The sequence below is a fragment of the Morone saxatilis genome, unplaced genomic scaffold, assembly GCF_004916995.1.
Source record: "Morone saxatilis isolate NCDOM2014 unplaced genomic scaffold, NCSU_SB_2.0 Contig9, whole genome shotgun sequence".
Lineage (NCBI taxonomy): Eukaryota > Metazoa > Chordata > Actinopteri > Moronidae > Morone > Morone saxatilis.
In genome coordinates this window covers 15,125,137-15,140,885 of record NW_023340268.1, presented here as the reverse complement: position 1 = coordinate 15,140,885, position 15,749 = coordinate 15,125,137, and the positions used below count along the sequence as shown (strand labels likewise).

Genomic DNA, 15,749 nt, shown 5'->3' with positions numbered 1-15,749 from the left:
TAGAAAATGATTTACTACAACTACTCAGGGGCTACTAATATAGCTAATACTACTAATAGCAATACAAAATTGGGAGCTGTGGTAGTGAGGATTACAGTGATTTTACATTTTCCTTACAATGACCACATGCAGATACAGTGGACAGAAATGGGAGCCTGACACCAGCATACAAGAAAGATTTTTTTATTGATGTGGTATCAATACAATCAAGTACTGTAGATTTTGTATAAGCAGACAAACATTTTCAATCAAAAAGAGTGCATTTTATACCCAAATTCTATTGCATAGAGTGCACGCAATAGCCTTGTATGACAAAAATCCTATAAGTTGATACATTGAACATTACACAAATAGAAAGTAAAAGTCCACAAATAATCCTTCACAAACAACGCTAGAATGCTAACTACATGTTGTAAATGCTCTTAACTCATCAATGCTGTTAAATACCATTTATACGTTCTAGGCTTCGGTGGTCGGTTTTGGCATCCCTATTAAATTATCATAAATGTATAAATACATCTTCATTAATTTCATGTGCAAATGGGAATGGCCGTTTGTATTTATTGAAACTAAAACAAACAAATATCCCTTAAGAACCGAAGCAAGGCTTTTTAAAAAATCATATTTTTTTTGTTTGTTTTGTTTTTTTAAAGAAAAACAGAAAAAACACTTCAAAGTAATTTGTGATTGCGACGGTACATGGATCTTACTGACACTTGTTAAATGATTTGCACACAGGGCAAACTCTGCAAGCAAGTGACATTGTCTATGAAAACATAAGGACAGAGAGTAATGGCCATATGTAACTCACATCACCGTTTCATATGTCCAAAAATAGAAGGCGACAAAAAAAAAAGGCAACATACAGTACATAACGAGCCTAGGACTGCCTTGTAGACTCACATAACAATAATGATAGATAGCAGTTGTAGGTGTGTTATGAAAATAAATGTTATTATGAGACAGAAAGGGCAAGAGCAAGTGCATTGTTTGAATTACATAGATGTAAAATACTGATTAGGCCTTATCCTAGCACTGCTTTTCCAAAGCAACTTCAAGAGTTACTGTTTATGTGTTATCTGTTATGGTCAGGGATGGGAATTAAGAACCAGCTCCAAATAGTCCAATCCATTTGAGTCGCATGCTGCCAAGCTTGTCAGTTCCTTTTATCAATGCCAGCATGTTTTTTTTACACTTAGGCTTGCAAAACAATGATGTCAAACTCACGTGTCTACACTGCTGGAAACTTGCAAAAAGAAAGAGTAATGGCGGAGAGAAAGAAGTGCTCCAAAGCATGGCCTCATTTTACAAAGAAAGTTGAATCGCTGTAGCTCTGCTCTTTTTCTACACTGTGTTCAGACTCGGAAATAATAAAACAGTTAACCTGTGTTTTTTTCAGATCAGGAATCAATATGGGAATCAACAAAGAATCAGGCTCGAAGCAGGATCAAGCATGGTATTGGTATCAATAAGTCTTATCAATTCCCATCCCTAGTTATGGTAGACAATTTATAGGAACTATTGTAAATCAGTCAGCATACATTCATTCTGACTGTACAGCTCAATATTTGGCACAATCTTCTTGTACATTGACATTCCTCCATCAAGGTGTAAGGTAGTCCTAACTTCAGTGTAATGATAGGGTTAAGATTTGAATCCTGTCTGAGCCGAGGCAATGTAAAGGCACGTAGTCAGTAATATAAGCACCAACGTTTTCGGTTTTGCCCAAACCTCTTTATCTCTTCTCATGTGTAACTGCAACCACTGATAAAAGATCTTGCACACGTCACCAGAATGTCTTTTTTTTTTGTTCATTTTGTTCATGACTTGGTACAACACAAAAATTATTGCACACCATTATGCCACTCATTGGACCAATATGCAAAATGGTCATATCAAAAAATGTTCAGTGTTAACCAGTAATTCATGTCTAGCAAATGTTGTCTTCTGATCTCATTATGGCGGTTTAATTTCAGGTTTCTCTGTCTCACGTGATCCATTTATTACATTCATCATTCACCTATTTTATCATTTTCTTCCCTTACTTTGCAAAGGCACCGTTAGAGAGAAATGAACCCAAAAGGAGGCTGAAACATTTTGAAGTTAGATTTCATGTGGAACATTGACAGGACTGTAAGCTCTCACTAAGGTTTTATAACTTCAACAAGTTTGTTATTACCTTTGCTGAAGTGCTCATGACCGGAATGCAAGGGGAACAATGTGACACAGCTACACAACTTTACACACACACACACACACACACACATTGACACAGTGACAGACAGAAGGGTACACCTACTAGAACATACAAGCACATGCATATACACACACACACACAGCAAGTATCTTTAATGCCTCATCCAACAGAAATGAGTAAATACACGTTCTCTCACCTCTGGCCCACCACCTCTCCCTCTGGCAGGGGTTTGTTAAATGTTACACAACCTGTATTTCACAACCTGTGGGCCTCAGTCAGTCCCTTTACTTATTCATGGAGTAAATGTAGATCGATTCTCATTTCCAGCTATATATTTTAAAATTATTCGGTTCTGCAACATCTTGGCCTTGAAAACATGGATGTTGCACAAAAATAAACAATAATTCAGCTATTTTTGACATGATGGTTTGGGAATTATTAGAACGTCTTGTCATTCTGAACTACAAATAATTCCAAATAAGACATGGATTTTTTCAATAATAATCAATAATTTGCCTCCCTATTTTCCTAAACATAAATGAGTTCACAGCATCTTCACAGATATATGGTCAGAACGGGGGTTGTATAGTATGGCATTACAGATTGCTCACTGGGAATGTTAATATGATACTGATTTATTGATAGGTAGTATACCATTAGAAAGCAGTGATGTCAGAGCATCTGAAGAGGATGCCTGCGACCTGGTGATGGGATTTGCAGTGCAAATGGGAAAATCAGATCAATACAAGGAAACGGGCCATCGATCCAGCTATGGTAGTGTCCTTACTGTCCATTTTGCAGTTTCTCTCAGTATCTATTCTATGGCATGTAAACATTGACTGTATGCATACATATCGTCCTCAATTAGTATTGTCCTGAAAGTTAAGAAAAGACATTGTTCTTGCATGATGTTGTTGATACTCTTTAAAGGGGCAGTTTAAATTGAATAATTCTAATACTGTGAGGTCATATTTAATTCATTCTTGGATTGTATTTCTTTGACTGCATTTCTGTACAGTTCAATAAATTATAAGAAAGATCCGTCACTTTTAAATGATCAGCTACTAAATTCACAGAAAAGCAGAGAAATAAGCACCCAACAGATGCTTGTGCCAAATAAATGTCAAAATATATATCTCACTCTAAACACAAAGATTTAATTCTATTAATAATTTCAAAGTAGCAATTGTTTAGAGTACTAAAAAGGTCAACCAAAAGAAACGTGAAAAGTAATGGTATTACAGCACCAAACGCCTTGTTTTGCTATTGTTTGTATATATGTTCTACGTTGTATTGTTGCTTTTTATGTCAGTATTGCCATTCACGGTTTAAATAAGAACACGAGGGGGACGTGACTGCAGCCAGAGGAACCAATCACCCCCCCAGGGTCTGGTGATCTTGTCCTTATGATGTCAGAGCATGAGGGCAGGATGTGCAGTCACATGGGAAGGTCTGTTACTAGCACATTACAAAGTAAGGCACTTAATAGTCTGAATCCAATAAACAACAACAACAATGATGACAAGGACCAAATAATAACAATAAAATTATGACAATATAATAATTAAAATAATATAAGCTAAAAAACACCAACATAAAATACAACCCAAAACACACATTTGAATGACAATGAAACAAAGAACACAGTATGAAATTCCTTCCCCTGCCTTTAAAAACTTTCCATATTTCATTCACAAAGTTAGTTTTTTTCTTTCGCTGAAGATGTTGAGGGTGAGACAGATAAAGATGATGGCAATAATATTGAGAATCCTATGGGTTTTGTGTTTCTATTATGGCTGCAGGTATTTTAGGTTTAGGGCTGCTCTGAGGTGCCAATACAGGAATATGTTTGAATGGAAGGACGGGTTATGTGGGACAGAGCAGGAATCCTGAGAAGGAGGAGTGGATGTACTCGGTAGAATAGAGGCCATTTGCCTGATCCGAGGGCATCTGGACCCATACCTGGTCACCCTCCTTCAGCTCTAGGACAGCACTACCGGACGCCTGGTCCATGTAGCCTTTCTTGTATTCATCATAGGTGTAAGTGGCTGGTACATTGTTCTTGTACAGTGCCACCCACAAGCTAGTTCCCTTTACATGCATGTGGTATGCAAAGTAGTAGACACCAGATAAAGGAGCAGTGAACATGCCGGTAGTAGAGCTGTAGGCATTTTGCCCGTTGTACAGGGTCCTGTCAAATTTGATTGGCATGGCAGAGGGAGGGAAAGGTGTGGTGAGGATGGCTGTGAAGGCTGGTGCCACAGAAGCAGAGAGTGGAACTTGACTGTATGCAGGCCCCTTCCGGTCCCCTGGTACTTCATCCCCTTCCAACTGTGAATCTGTTGGCCCTGCAACAACTGTTTGGCCATTTCCTGGAGGACCAGGGGGCCCTGGAGGCCCAGGAAGGCCGGGGTTACCATTAAGTCCAACAGGGCCTGGTTTCCCTGGAGGACCTTGGGGACCCATTGCTCCCTTCTCTCCAAACTTACCCAATCCTGGTGGCCCTGTAAGTCCAGGTTCACCCTTTGGGCCAGGTACACCCTGTGGCCCCATGGGACCCATGGGCCCCTGGAGACCAGGAATGCCTGACTGGCCCCTGGGGCCTGGAGTCCCTATAAACCCTGTCTCACCTTTAGGCCCTGGAGCACCTGTAAGTCCTGGATTCCCAGGAAGGCCAATATGCCCTGCCTCACCTTTGGGTCCAGGTTTTCCAATAGGGCCATTAGGCCCAGGGCCGCCCTTTTCCCCAGGAATGCCAGGTTTTCCAAAGGGTCCATTGGGGCCTTGGTCACCTCTGAGGCCAGGCAGTCCTGGAGGGCCCTGGGGCCCAATCTCTCCCTTCAGTCCTGGCATTCCGTGTTTTCCTGGGAGGCCCATTGGGCCTTGAAGTCCTGGTGGTCCTGACTGTCCATCAAGTCCTGGTTCCCCAATTGGGCCCACCATTCCTTGCTCTCCTTTGTCCCCTGGAAGACCAGGCAACCCACCATGGCCCTTTTCTCCTTTTGGTCCACTTAGACCAGGTTTTCCATAGCCAGGAGTCCCAGGAAATCCAGGAGAACCCCTGGGCCCTAACTCACCTTTTGGACCTATTGGACCGGGTCCTCCAGGCAGTCCATCTAGCCCAGGCTTCCCTAACCCAACTGGCCCTGGCAGACCCTGTAGTCCTTGAGACCCAGCCTCTCCTGGTTCTCCCCGATCCCCTGGGAGTCCTTGATCACCTTTAAGACCAGGCAGTCCAGGCAAACCTTTTAGTCCTGGTTTGCCTATACCTGGATTACCAGGTAGGCCTGTACTGCCTTTAATCCCAGGCAGACCCCTTATACCTGGAGGCCCTGGCTTCCCATTTCCATTCTCGCCCTTAAATCCACGCTCACCTGGTGCCCCAGGAATACCCTTTATTCCTGGTTCACCACGAGACCCAGGGGGACCTTTGATGCCTGGAAGTCCAGGTTTCCCGTTTAGAGATAGGCCAGCTGGGCCAGGAAGACCGGGCTGCCCTGGAGGACCTCTGGGGCCTGGTTCACCACGAGGACCAACTTCGCCATTAAGCCCTGGCACCCCCTTTGGCCCAATCTTTCCTGGGAGACCTGGAAGTCCAGGCTTACCAATCCCTGGAAAGCCAGAAGGCCCCTGGGGGCCTGGTGGACCATTGAGACCTGGCTTGCCCAGTCCAGGTTTTCCTGGAAGTCCTGGTGGCCCAGGGGGGCCTCTTGATCCAGGTTTCCCTTGGGGGCCTGGTTCCCCCTTCACCTCCATCATGGGTGGCATATCTAGAAAAACAGAAGATGATCGTGTGAATAATAATGTATTTTTAAAAAAAGAGGTAGAAAACAGATCAAATAAATGTAAACATATAAATATGTACATGTGTAGTGTAATGAATGCACATTGAGCAAAACAAAAACTACACATTCAAAATTGCTGTAGGTCAAAAAGATTTTTTTTTTTTAAACTGGAGGATCGGATTCCTAGTTTCTACTCAAAAGGCAAGACTGTTTCATAATTTCTTAAAAATTAAAAATGGTTGGAACACTGGACTTTACACATTACTGCCTCTTAGTGGTAATACTGTCTGGCTTTTAAAAGGGTTACAATGTTACAATGTCGGATGTTGATATTAAGGCCAAAGTGTCAAATAATAAGGTCAACATATGCCAAAGTAATCCCTGCAAGCAAAAAGCTAAAATTTCAGACTGCTGTGCAATATTTTCATTGTCTCTACTTTACTGATCCAGGCACAGCATGACTGAGCATGCCAAAGTAGTATAGGGATGTGCCCATTTATCTGCTCAGTCTATCTAAGTTATTTGACTGCTCTGTTCAGGACCCTTAACATTTTTCTAGCAGATAGTGTTTTTTCGGTTGTCAAGAAAAGTTACATATTTTCTGTTTTCCCATTGATGTCGTGCAGCCTTTCTGCTTCAAGATGGACAAAATAGCTTTACTAGTTGCTATTAGCTAACCTCGAACTATTAGCTAACCGCTAACTGACTGGGAGCTCGAGGGAACGGAGCTCCGAAGCTCCTGTACTAGTAATGTAACATTAACATTAAACACAGACACTTTCCATGGTGCTCTGAGCTCTCTGTTCGGGCAGAGTAATTTATTAGGACAGCTAAGCTAGCTGCATGGCTAACCAGCTAACAGCAGGCACTGTTAGCAGCGGTTAGCTAAAGTAGCTAACATAAATGAAGCAACAAACACTGCGAATCACTGTAAGGTGAAGCACAGCAGTATATCAGGGAAAAAGACCAGACAATATAGGATAAATAAGTTTGTTTTTTAAGTGTGAATCATGCAAAGCTACTCTAGTGGAGTCTAAGAATATAGAGCTCGAATTGAACATAAAGGTCCCCTTTAAAAAAGAAAAAAGCAAATAATGTTTCATTTTCCTTGACTGCAAACGTTTTTAATGGGGTCTTAAAGTACATATCATGTACGGAGGCCACGATGTATCGGTGTACACACAAAAACAGTTAATCAACCATACACACAGGACTAGTTTTGGGATACTTAGGAAGTTAATACACTACAAAATCCTCTCTGCTGTAGATACATTCAGGAGCATACATAACCATCGTTTTAGCTCCAGCTTCCTTGGTAACTGGTTAATAATGACTGACAGGAGGGTGTCATCTTCAGCCTCAGCGTTGTCATAATCAAATGAATTTGTTTACACACATTCCACTTTAAAACGAAAACAGCAGAGAAATTTCAGAGATTCTGACACATTTTCTGGCCTCTTTTTCACCAACAAAAATGTCTCAAATCGTTCATCAAAGTCTCCAAAGTTACTTATAAATAAATCAGTCCTTAAAAGTTAGCTCCAGCACCAAGTTAGTCATGTGTTGGCTTTACTTTAACAATCCATACTGTAAAAAGTTAAAATGTCTTAGTCAACCAATTTGATTAAATTACTGTGTTGTTGCAGTGGAGCATGCGCAAAATAGACAGATGACAGATTAGATCCTCAAAATCTGATTTTTTTTGTGCTGACAGTAAATGTAGCAGCTGCTAAGGCACTAAAGAGAGAAGATAAAGTAGATATAACACTGTGGGTGTCTCAGTACATGTCCGATAAAGAAGATAAGAAATCATGAATTAAGTAGCAAGAAACACATGACATCATAACACCATTATCTGGGAAATTAAGATTCAAACTTCAATCATGTCAAAATAAAACTTGGAAATTGCTGACGACTTTATTTTCAAAAGACATCTAGTGTGGAAAGAGATCTCTGAATTTACTTTTACATGTTTTCATGACCTGATGGCCTTTTCTATGAAAGGCATGGTAATTTTTTGATTTCAGCACAGCAAAAGCCAGGGTACATTCTGGACAGGTTTCCAATCTGCATAAAACAGTACTCTATATGCTCCTGGATTCAGCAGTTGTTATGTAATATTGCAATTGGACGGAGTTAACTTTTCTGTTTTCCAGCTGACTGATGTAGGGGTCTTATTGAGTTTGACAGTGTCTGTAAAATGCAAATTTTTCGATTGTGTAACAGCGAGGGAACAAGACTGAAGAAATATGCCACATGTCATACACTGCCTCATTATTCTTTCCTAGCAGAGTGAATTCAAACACAGCCAGGCCAAAAGAGCACAAATACAAGTTTGGTCTGCAGAACACGCCAAGCACCCCTAGCCAATTTCAGCTGGTTTATACAGCTCCATTGCCTCATCTAAGCAACAACTTGCCTGTGTTTGTTACTCTTGTTGGTGGGTCAGATGGTCAAGGCAGCTGACCTTGTATTTTATATATATAAATATATATATATATATATATATATATAAACATTCATGACAAGTATTGATGTTTCAAAAATGTATCAAAGAACCAACCGCTGCTCCAGCCAGCCTACTCAAAGCTTTAAAATCACATACAAGCGTGATGCATGGCCTCTGAAACCTGGGAACGGCCAATACACCTGCAGTATTATACTATTGTGATCACTGAAATGCCTCAGGTAGATTATTCAAGAGTAGCAATAAATGAGATAGGGGGAAAACATACTTTTTCCCTTTCCTTATAACAAAGATGCCAGGTAATTTGAATTGGAACTCCTTTTACATCCTTTAATGTTGCCATAGGCCACTACTTCCCCCTACTGGCAGTTAATGAAAATGAAGCCGTTTTAACATCAATGTTTGAAATCCAAAACAATGATGAGAAAAGCTCAATGATGCTAAATGGCATATGGGTTATTGTAGTCAAGTCAAGTCAAATTGTATTCATATAGCCCAAAATTACTGATAATTTACAATGAAGCTCAAGAAAACACAAACAGTGTCAAACAGTGAAAATTTGTTCTGAAAATCAAACTTCTGCAGGGGGTTTAAATGTGATTAGGACCAGATTTAGGACCATTACCATGAGTTCAGTCGAGATGTGTGGAAAACTGACATTGACTTAAAGTAAAATGCCAGTTTTAACAATGAGTGTTTTATTTTTGTGGTTGGGGCATATTGTTTATGCTAACATCTAACCCACCAACTTTATTGCAAAAACCTGCACTAGAAAAGCCCAATAGGGTGAACACAAGCAGTCAGACGAACAAGTTGGGAAAAGGGAAAGGGAAAATAAGTCTTAAAATGAATACCAATTTTGCTCACTGGCTGACTTTCAGCTTTAACTTTGACCTATTTACCATACTGTACAGAGTTCTGTTCAGTAGTGAGATTTCAGATGTGCTCACTTTAGGTTTCACCCCCAAATAAATGGTTTAAATAATATATCTATACTTGAGGTTTGTCTATGTCAGTCAGTGTACCACCCACAGCCCAAACTGAACTTTCTAGGAATAGCAAGCATACATTCACCAATGTGTTCAGGCAGATAATGAGCATTATAGCCTCAGTTTTGTTTGTTTAGCTGTGGTCTGCAGTGGAGCTGTGGACCACCTTAATACATCACCCAGAGAGAAGAAATAAGGTGCTTCACACATGAGAGGATATAATAGCTTCTTCATTACGTGTTGCAGTGCTCTCTAGGATTCAAGGACGTAAATTGTGCTTTCAAACACATTTGAACTGACAGTTCCAGTAAAAAAAAAATTGAAATCTGCTCTAGTAAGCTTGAAGTTGTGACTAAGTACAATGAGTAAAGTAAGAGAAAAAGCAGCAGATTTGTATACATGACTGTTTGCCTTTTGTACATTAAACATATTGAACGAAACATTTGATACATTTGTTCATTATATAGTCTTTTCTTTTCTCCTGAACATCTATTATTAAACACATGACCACATTCTCCTCACTGACCTAGACAGAAGGACTCCATATGCAAAGTTGTGAGATTCTGTAGCTGTGGTCTGTTTGTTTGATATGTTTAGTACTATACAAATGCTTTAAATTATTTCCTAAAGATGACTGTGTTTATACATTATAATTCTACCGACGATACAGTAGATCTTATCACAATGTACTGTATATAGTTAATTAATAATTGATAAATTATTCAAATGTGATGCAATGTGGACATATGCCCACCGAGAGGCAGTAGAGGCATTGTATTCATGTGAGTCAGTGGAGGCATTAGTTTTACTCCTTCAAATCGCAATCTTGTTTCAACCACACTTTGAAATCCCATTTACAGAAAGCACAACTTCTTTTAGCAAATCTTTGATGTTTCTGTGCAGGATTTAAATGCAAAATTTCAACACAAAATTTGCTCTGAATCCAACTTTTGGAGTCTTTCTGTGTCAAACATAAAATTTGCTTTGAAGAAGGGGCCTCTGATAAGACAAGGCACCTCTCATATGACCCAGAACTTGAGTCAAATTTGATAATGATGACAACATGCACATTTTTTCAGGATGATTATCACCCCCTCCCTTCCCCAGTTCCCTTGGCTGAGCCTTTTATTTAATCTATTTTTATTTTCTTCACACTCTCGCCTTCATCCCACAGCTGAAGAATATGTGATAAACAGTGGGGTAACAGCATCCAGATGGCAGAAGGAACAACTGGCCCAGTGGAGCTCAGCAAGCAGTGGGTAATCAGGCCTCCATTAGGCCACAACTGAGGACCAGCCAAGTGCAGCTGGACCCACAGGGCAGGGAGACACTTTGGTGAGCCCTTTAACTGCCTGCAGAAAACCAATGGCTTTAGTGCACATGTCTGTCCTAGTTTCTGGGAGGGTCTCCATATTGATCACATATTAAACTGTGATGCTGGAGACATTGTTCATAAAAAGTTGTTTTTGAGTGTATTTCTCTGTATAGCTTTGGACTTGTGCATATTATTCACATCAAGCCCATGTTTGTTCAGATATTTGGAAAAACAAGATACTGTAAAGGAAGTAAAGTGGAACAACAACTGACACAGAGAATTGTCAAATAGTATTTTATGTTGTTGCTAATTTGCAGTTTCCCATATTTAAAATGTCCTTACTGAGAAGAGTATTAATTAAAATTGGGATAAACCATATTGAAGTTACCAGTGCTTCCACTGAACCAGTGGGTTGTTGTGAGAGTGAGTGGATCTGTGGGCCTCACGCAGGGCAGAGTGAGAGATAAAAATACATATACTACACCCGCAGGGATTACTCACCAACGTAATGTCCCTTGCCCTCCCTGAATGGGGGTCCAATAGGCCCTTTCATCATGGGCTGCATGTATTTCATGTGGGGTATGGGGGGGTAGCCTCCAGCAAGAGCTCGCGCCCCCAGCATCAGCAGCACACAGACAGGAGCCAACAGCATGGTCACCAGCATCCCAGGCTTCAGATGTCACACAAAGAACTGGAGGTATAAACACAAGGGGAGAGATATAAGATATTGGTTAATATGCAGTTGGCTGGGCTTAATTTTTGTAATCTTAGACTGATCTAATCTTAGACAGATTATGTTAGCTCCCTGAAATCAATGGCCAGCACCAGCACATGGGATAAAACAGACGTGGTATTTACACGCACAGTTTGAAATCTTGACATTGTGCATTCGTTCATCTCAGCCTACTATGAGAAACACTACACACAATACCACACACTTGTGAAAAAACTACCCATGTGAAACATGCATCTACTGCAAAAACTAGTGAATTAATCTACTACAAACTATTTGAAGCAATGCACTGATATAAAATCTCTTCTACTGTGGAGGAGAAATGTTTTTTTTAACATTGTCTCTACCTCATCTACAAGCGTAGTATGCCCTGTCCAAGCCAACCACTGACTTTTTGGCCAAAGAAAACCAAGAAAGCCAAGAAAATGTTCCTTGCTTAGAAGTGACCCAAATATATTTTTTAAAGACGAATACAATCTCCAGCACTGCTACAGGACAAGTTACACTAAAACAGTCCCATAAATCTTTATATGTCCAAACATGAGTTGCAAACACACATATTGCTTATGTATGTCCCTGCTCTCTGCTGCTGCTGTGTGGTAAGTATTTGGTCGGGTCAGTGTTTGCCTTCTAGATGGCTCTCAGAAACTGTGACAGGCAGATCTGTTGACTTTAATTTGCTTCAGGAAGAAATGACCACATCGCCCGCTGCCAAATATTTTCACAACCGTGGTCAGGTGCAAAGAGGAAACCACCAGAGGATAGTTAGCGTGTTTGTTTATCATAAGTGAGCAACTGTAGGTGTCCAGGACTGCCTTCAACTGCTCAAATGATGTGTGAAAATGGCACAAATTTCCACCCCAACTCTCCCCTGAGCTGGTTTTTGACAGCTGTCTTCGGACTGATGACTGTCAGAAGTTATTTTGTGATCATGTGGGATTGCCAACTGTAATCTCACGTTTAGTTTGCTCCTGTTTAAATGCCAAAACTGTTACCCTTGTATTAGGCATGAAGAAGGAGGAGAGAAAATTGCACATAGCTGTGAAAAATTTCTCTCCATTAACCTGAAAATACCATACAACAAAAGTCACTAATACGTGGCATTTGGCCACCCAAATGACACCTTTCATTGCCCCCTCTGCTTCATATAATACTCATTTTATCATTGTATGTGTGTGTGCATGTGACAGGTTTGCTTGTCTCTGCAGGTATGGACTCCAGTGTGGATTGCGACAGTGAGAGGAGAGTTTACAATGATGCACAGCAGTAACACAAACATGAGGTGACATTTTCTAATTTGAAATGTACACCGAATGATACACTGTAGTTAATTGGGAGCAGGAATTGGGAGTAATATGGTAGTTCACAGCAGACTTCAACTCACAAGTACTAGAAAAAGGTGCGTTCATTGCCACCATGTGTGCAGAGATCAGGTCTGTTTTACAGCTTTGCCGTCGTCTGTGACTGTTTAGCAACCACATAGCTAGGCAGTCAAATTCTTGTTTTACAACCATTTACCAAAGTGTTTCTCAAACTTTCTGTGCTATTTTTCTAATCATTGTGATTAGTCATAAGTGTATGTTTGTCTGCGGTATCTGTTTATGCTTGTTTATGGTGCCATGAGTTGTCGGAGCCTATGCCAGGAAGAATCAAAGCTCACCTCTCAAAGCTCAATCTAATTAAAACGAAGGAAGCAAAGACAAAGATGTTAAAGGAAACAAACAGGAGAGAAAGTGAGCAGTATTGGTTGGGCAGTGTTTGGTCGTTGGTCGACTTTCTGGCTGGCTGGAAGGGAAGCTCGTCTGGTATGGAGGTCTGTGGTTTTGGTGCAGATGTAATTTAACAGGCGGCTCTGGATGCCCACCATTCCGCTGGCGTCAAACTCATTGAAGAACCGGAGAGACACACACTCAAACAGAGAGGCTGTGCAAGAACAGGGATCCGACACAGACGGGTGGTTTATAGACCTCCACAATCTGTTTATCAAATGTTTTTGTTGAAAAGCTCAGCAGACGTTGTTAAAAAATCTCACGCAATCCTCTCTGGCTGTCCACCATGAGCCACTGCTGAACCGGGACTTGTACACGCTCTCAAACACAAGAACACGCACGTGGCAAAACACACACTCTCGGTATGCATGAGAACACAATATACCTCTGGTAAGTGGTTTCGCAGGGTGTCTTGAAAATACTCAAACTCATTAACTTAACCCCAATTTTCCTCCCATGAAATCAGTCCATTCAAAACAAACCATAACAAACCCTGGTTATGAGGGGAGAGAGAAGAGCTGATGGTGAATCAAAGCCTCCCTCAGTCATTAAACATGAGCTGCATCCAAAGTTACAGCAAAAGAGCCTTGTCTGGCAGGCAGAGTGACACTTTATATAAAACAGATTTAGCTGAAAAAAGAAATCACCACACACAGTACAGTAACAGATCCAAAAATACACAAAGAAAGAAACAGCAGGACAGAAAAGTACCGTTAATGAGGAAATAGGGGAGAGTCTGACCCTCGGCTATAAAAGGGCACAGCCAACTCCTTCATGACATTTCATGTAGTCCCTTTGCTGTTCTCAATCCAAACAGCTGTCAAATAACTGAGTGCAATGTCTGATGACCACATCCATGGACAGATTATGAGAAAATGGGCCCCTGGGCACAGACATGTAAAAGGCCACCCACCCATTCTATACAGGAGCAAGACATCCAGACTGAAAGAGAGTCTCTTTGTAGCTGCTTTGTGTCTATTTTTGGTTGTTTTTTTGCATCTCCTATGGGTCATTTTACATCACCTTGTAGTCATTTTGTGTCTGTTTGTAGTTGTTTTGTCTCTCTGCAGTTGGTTTGCACCTCATTGTAATCATTAAGCATCTCTTTGGTCAGTTTGAGTGTCTTTGAAGTCATTTTATGTCTCTTTGTAGTCATTTTGAGTCTCTTTCAGTGACATTTTGCAGGTGGACCATACTCTCAAGTACTGCTGCTGGTCCAGTATTTTGTTCCCATTGAGTAGCTGTCTGACTCTTGAGCCCCAATGACGCCCTCTCTCTGCACACATATGATACAAAATACTACAGCACACTGTAAAATATTTTAGGAACAATACAGCCTAAGATGAAGTTTCTACTTCAAGGAGAACTGCTTTTCTGTGTAATTGATTTAACTATATTTTAATGTAGCCTCAATATGCTGTGCAACTGCATTATGAAGGAAAACAATATAGAATTGTATTTGTTTTGCAGATACTCAATATTAAAAGGTGATAAGTCTGAGGAGCAAAAAGACAACAACAAAAGAACAATCAGGACACCTCTGTGACTTCCCAACAAGAAATGGTAACAGTCACTTCAAACAGAGGCTCTGGCTCAGGGGCCCTCCGAACAGTACGCCCGTTTAGAAATCCATCCAAGCCCACATGAAACACAGAGACTCAAGTGCACATAATGAACATAAACAGACATCCCACTTTCCCACGCACAGTACACCTTAAAGATCTTTCTCCAAACCACCTGGTAATCTGAGACACAAACCAAACCCGGAGCTTGCAGTCTTTCTCGGATGCCATTCGAACAGAGCCTAAATGTTGATCTGCGAAGCCTTCGGGCCCGCCAAAGCAGACTCAACAACATCCAAACCCAAACTCAGCAGCATCTCAAGTGGCCTGCTCAGACAGGCAGAAGAGACACAGACACCACGGCTGAGTGCAAGCCAAGCACACACTTCCCTAACTGCTCCGTCTACCCGCTAATGAAATCAACAGTGCTGGGGAGGTGAGGTTGAAGGTGCTCTGCCTCCACTTCCCTTAAGCGGTACATGTGTGGATCCAGACTGCCAGGCATTTCCTAAACCACGTGCCACAGAGAGATTATAGGTACACCAAAGTGTGAGGATTCTGTGTCATGGAGGGAAAGAGGAGGCGGTTGTTTTTGTGGTGGAAATTTGAGCTGCTACTGGAGTGGAGGAATCATCACCTGAACATCACAGCATAATGCCAGCAACACCAAATGGTTCAACAACAACTGAGGTCCATGGTCCTTAGATAGTTTGGTTATAACCACAGATTTTTCTAGAGAACTGCACTTAAAACCTTACCACATATTTTAGCTGATTCATCCAATTCTGACAAGGCCACAACCATAATCATTCCTGACTCTTACCATGAACCCACATGGGTGGTCAGCTGTTATTCAACCGCAGCCATCTTCCTTTACCAAACTCTCGTCTTGTAAATTCTGCAAGCAAATGTTGGAAACTTCCCTTTTACAG

General features: G+C 41.1%; 1 protein-coding gene across 1 annotated transcript; it reads right to left on the bottom strand.

Annotated features, from left to right (window-relative positions):
- Positions 1–167: 167 nt before the first annotated feature.
- col8a2 (collagen, type VIII, alpha 2) lies at positions 168–11,440 on the bottom strand. The gene is made up of 2 exons (XM_035681544.1): positions 11,255–11,440; positions 168–5,967 (listed from the first exon to the last, which is right to left on the bottom strand). Exons 1-2 carry the CDS (start codon positions 11,415–11,417, stop codon positions 4,064–4,066), a joined length of 2,067 nt encoding a protein of 688 aa, XP_035537437.1. The 5' UTR covers positions 11,418–11,440; the 3' UTR covers positions 168–4,063.
- Positions 11,441–15,749: the final 4,309 nt, after the last annotated feature.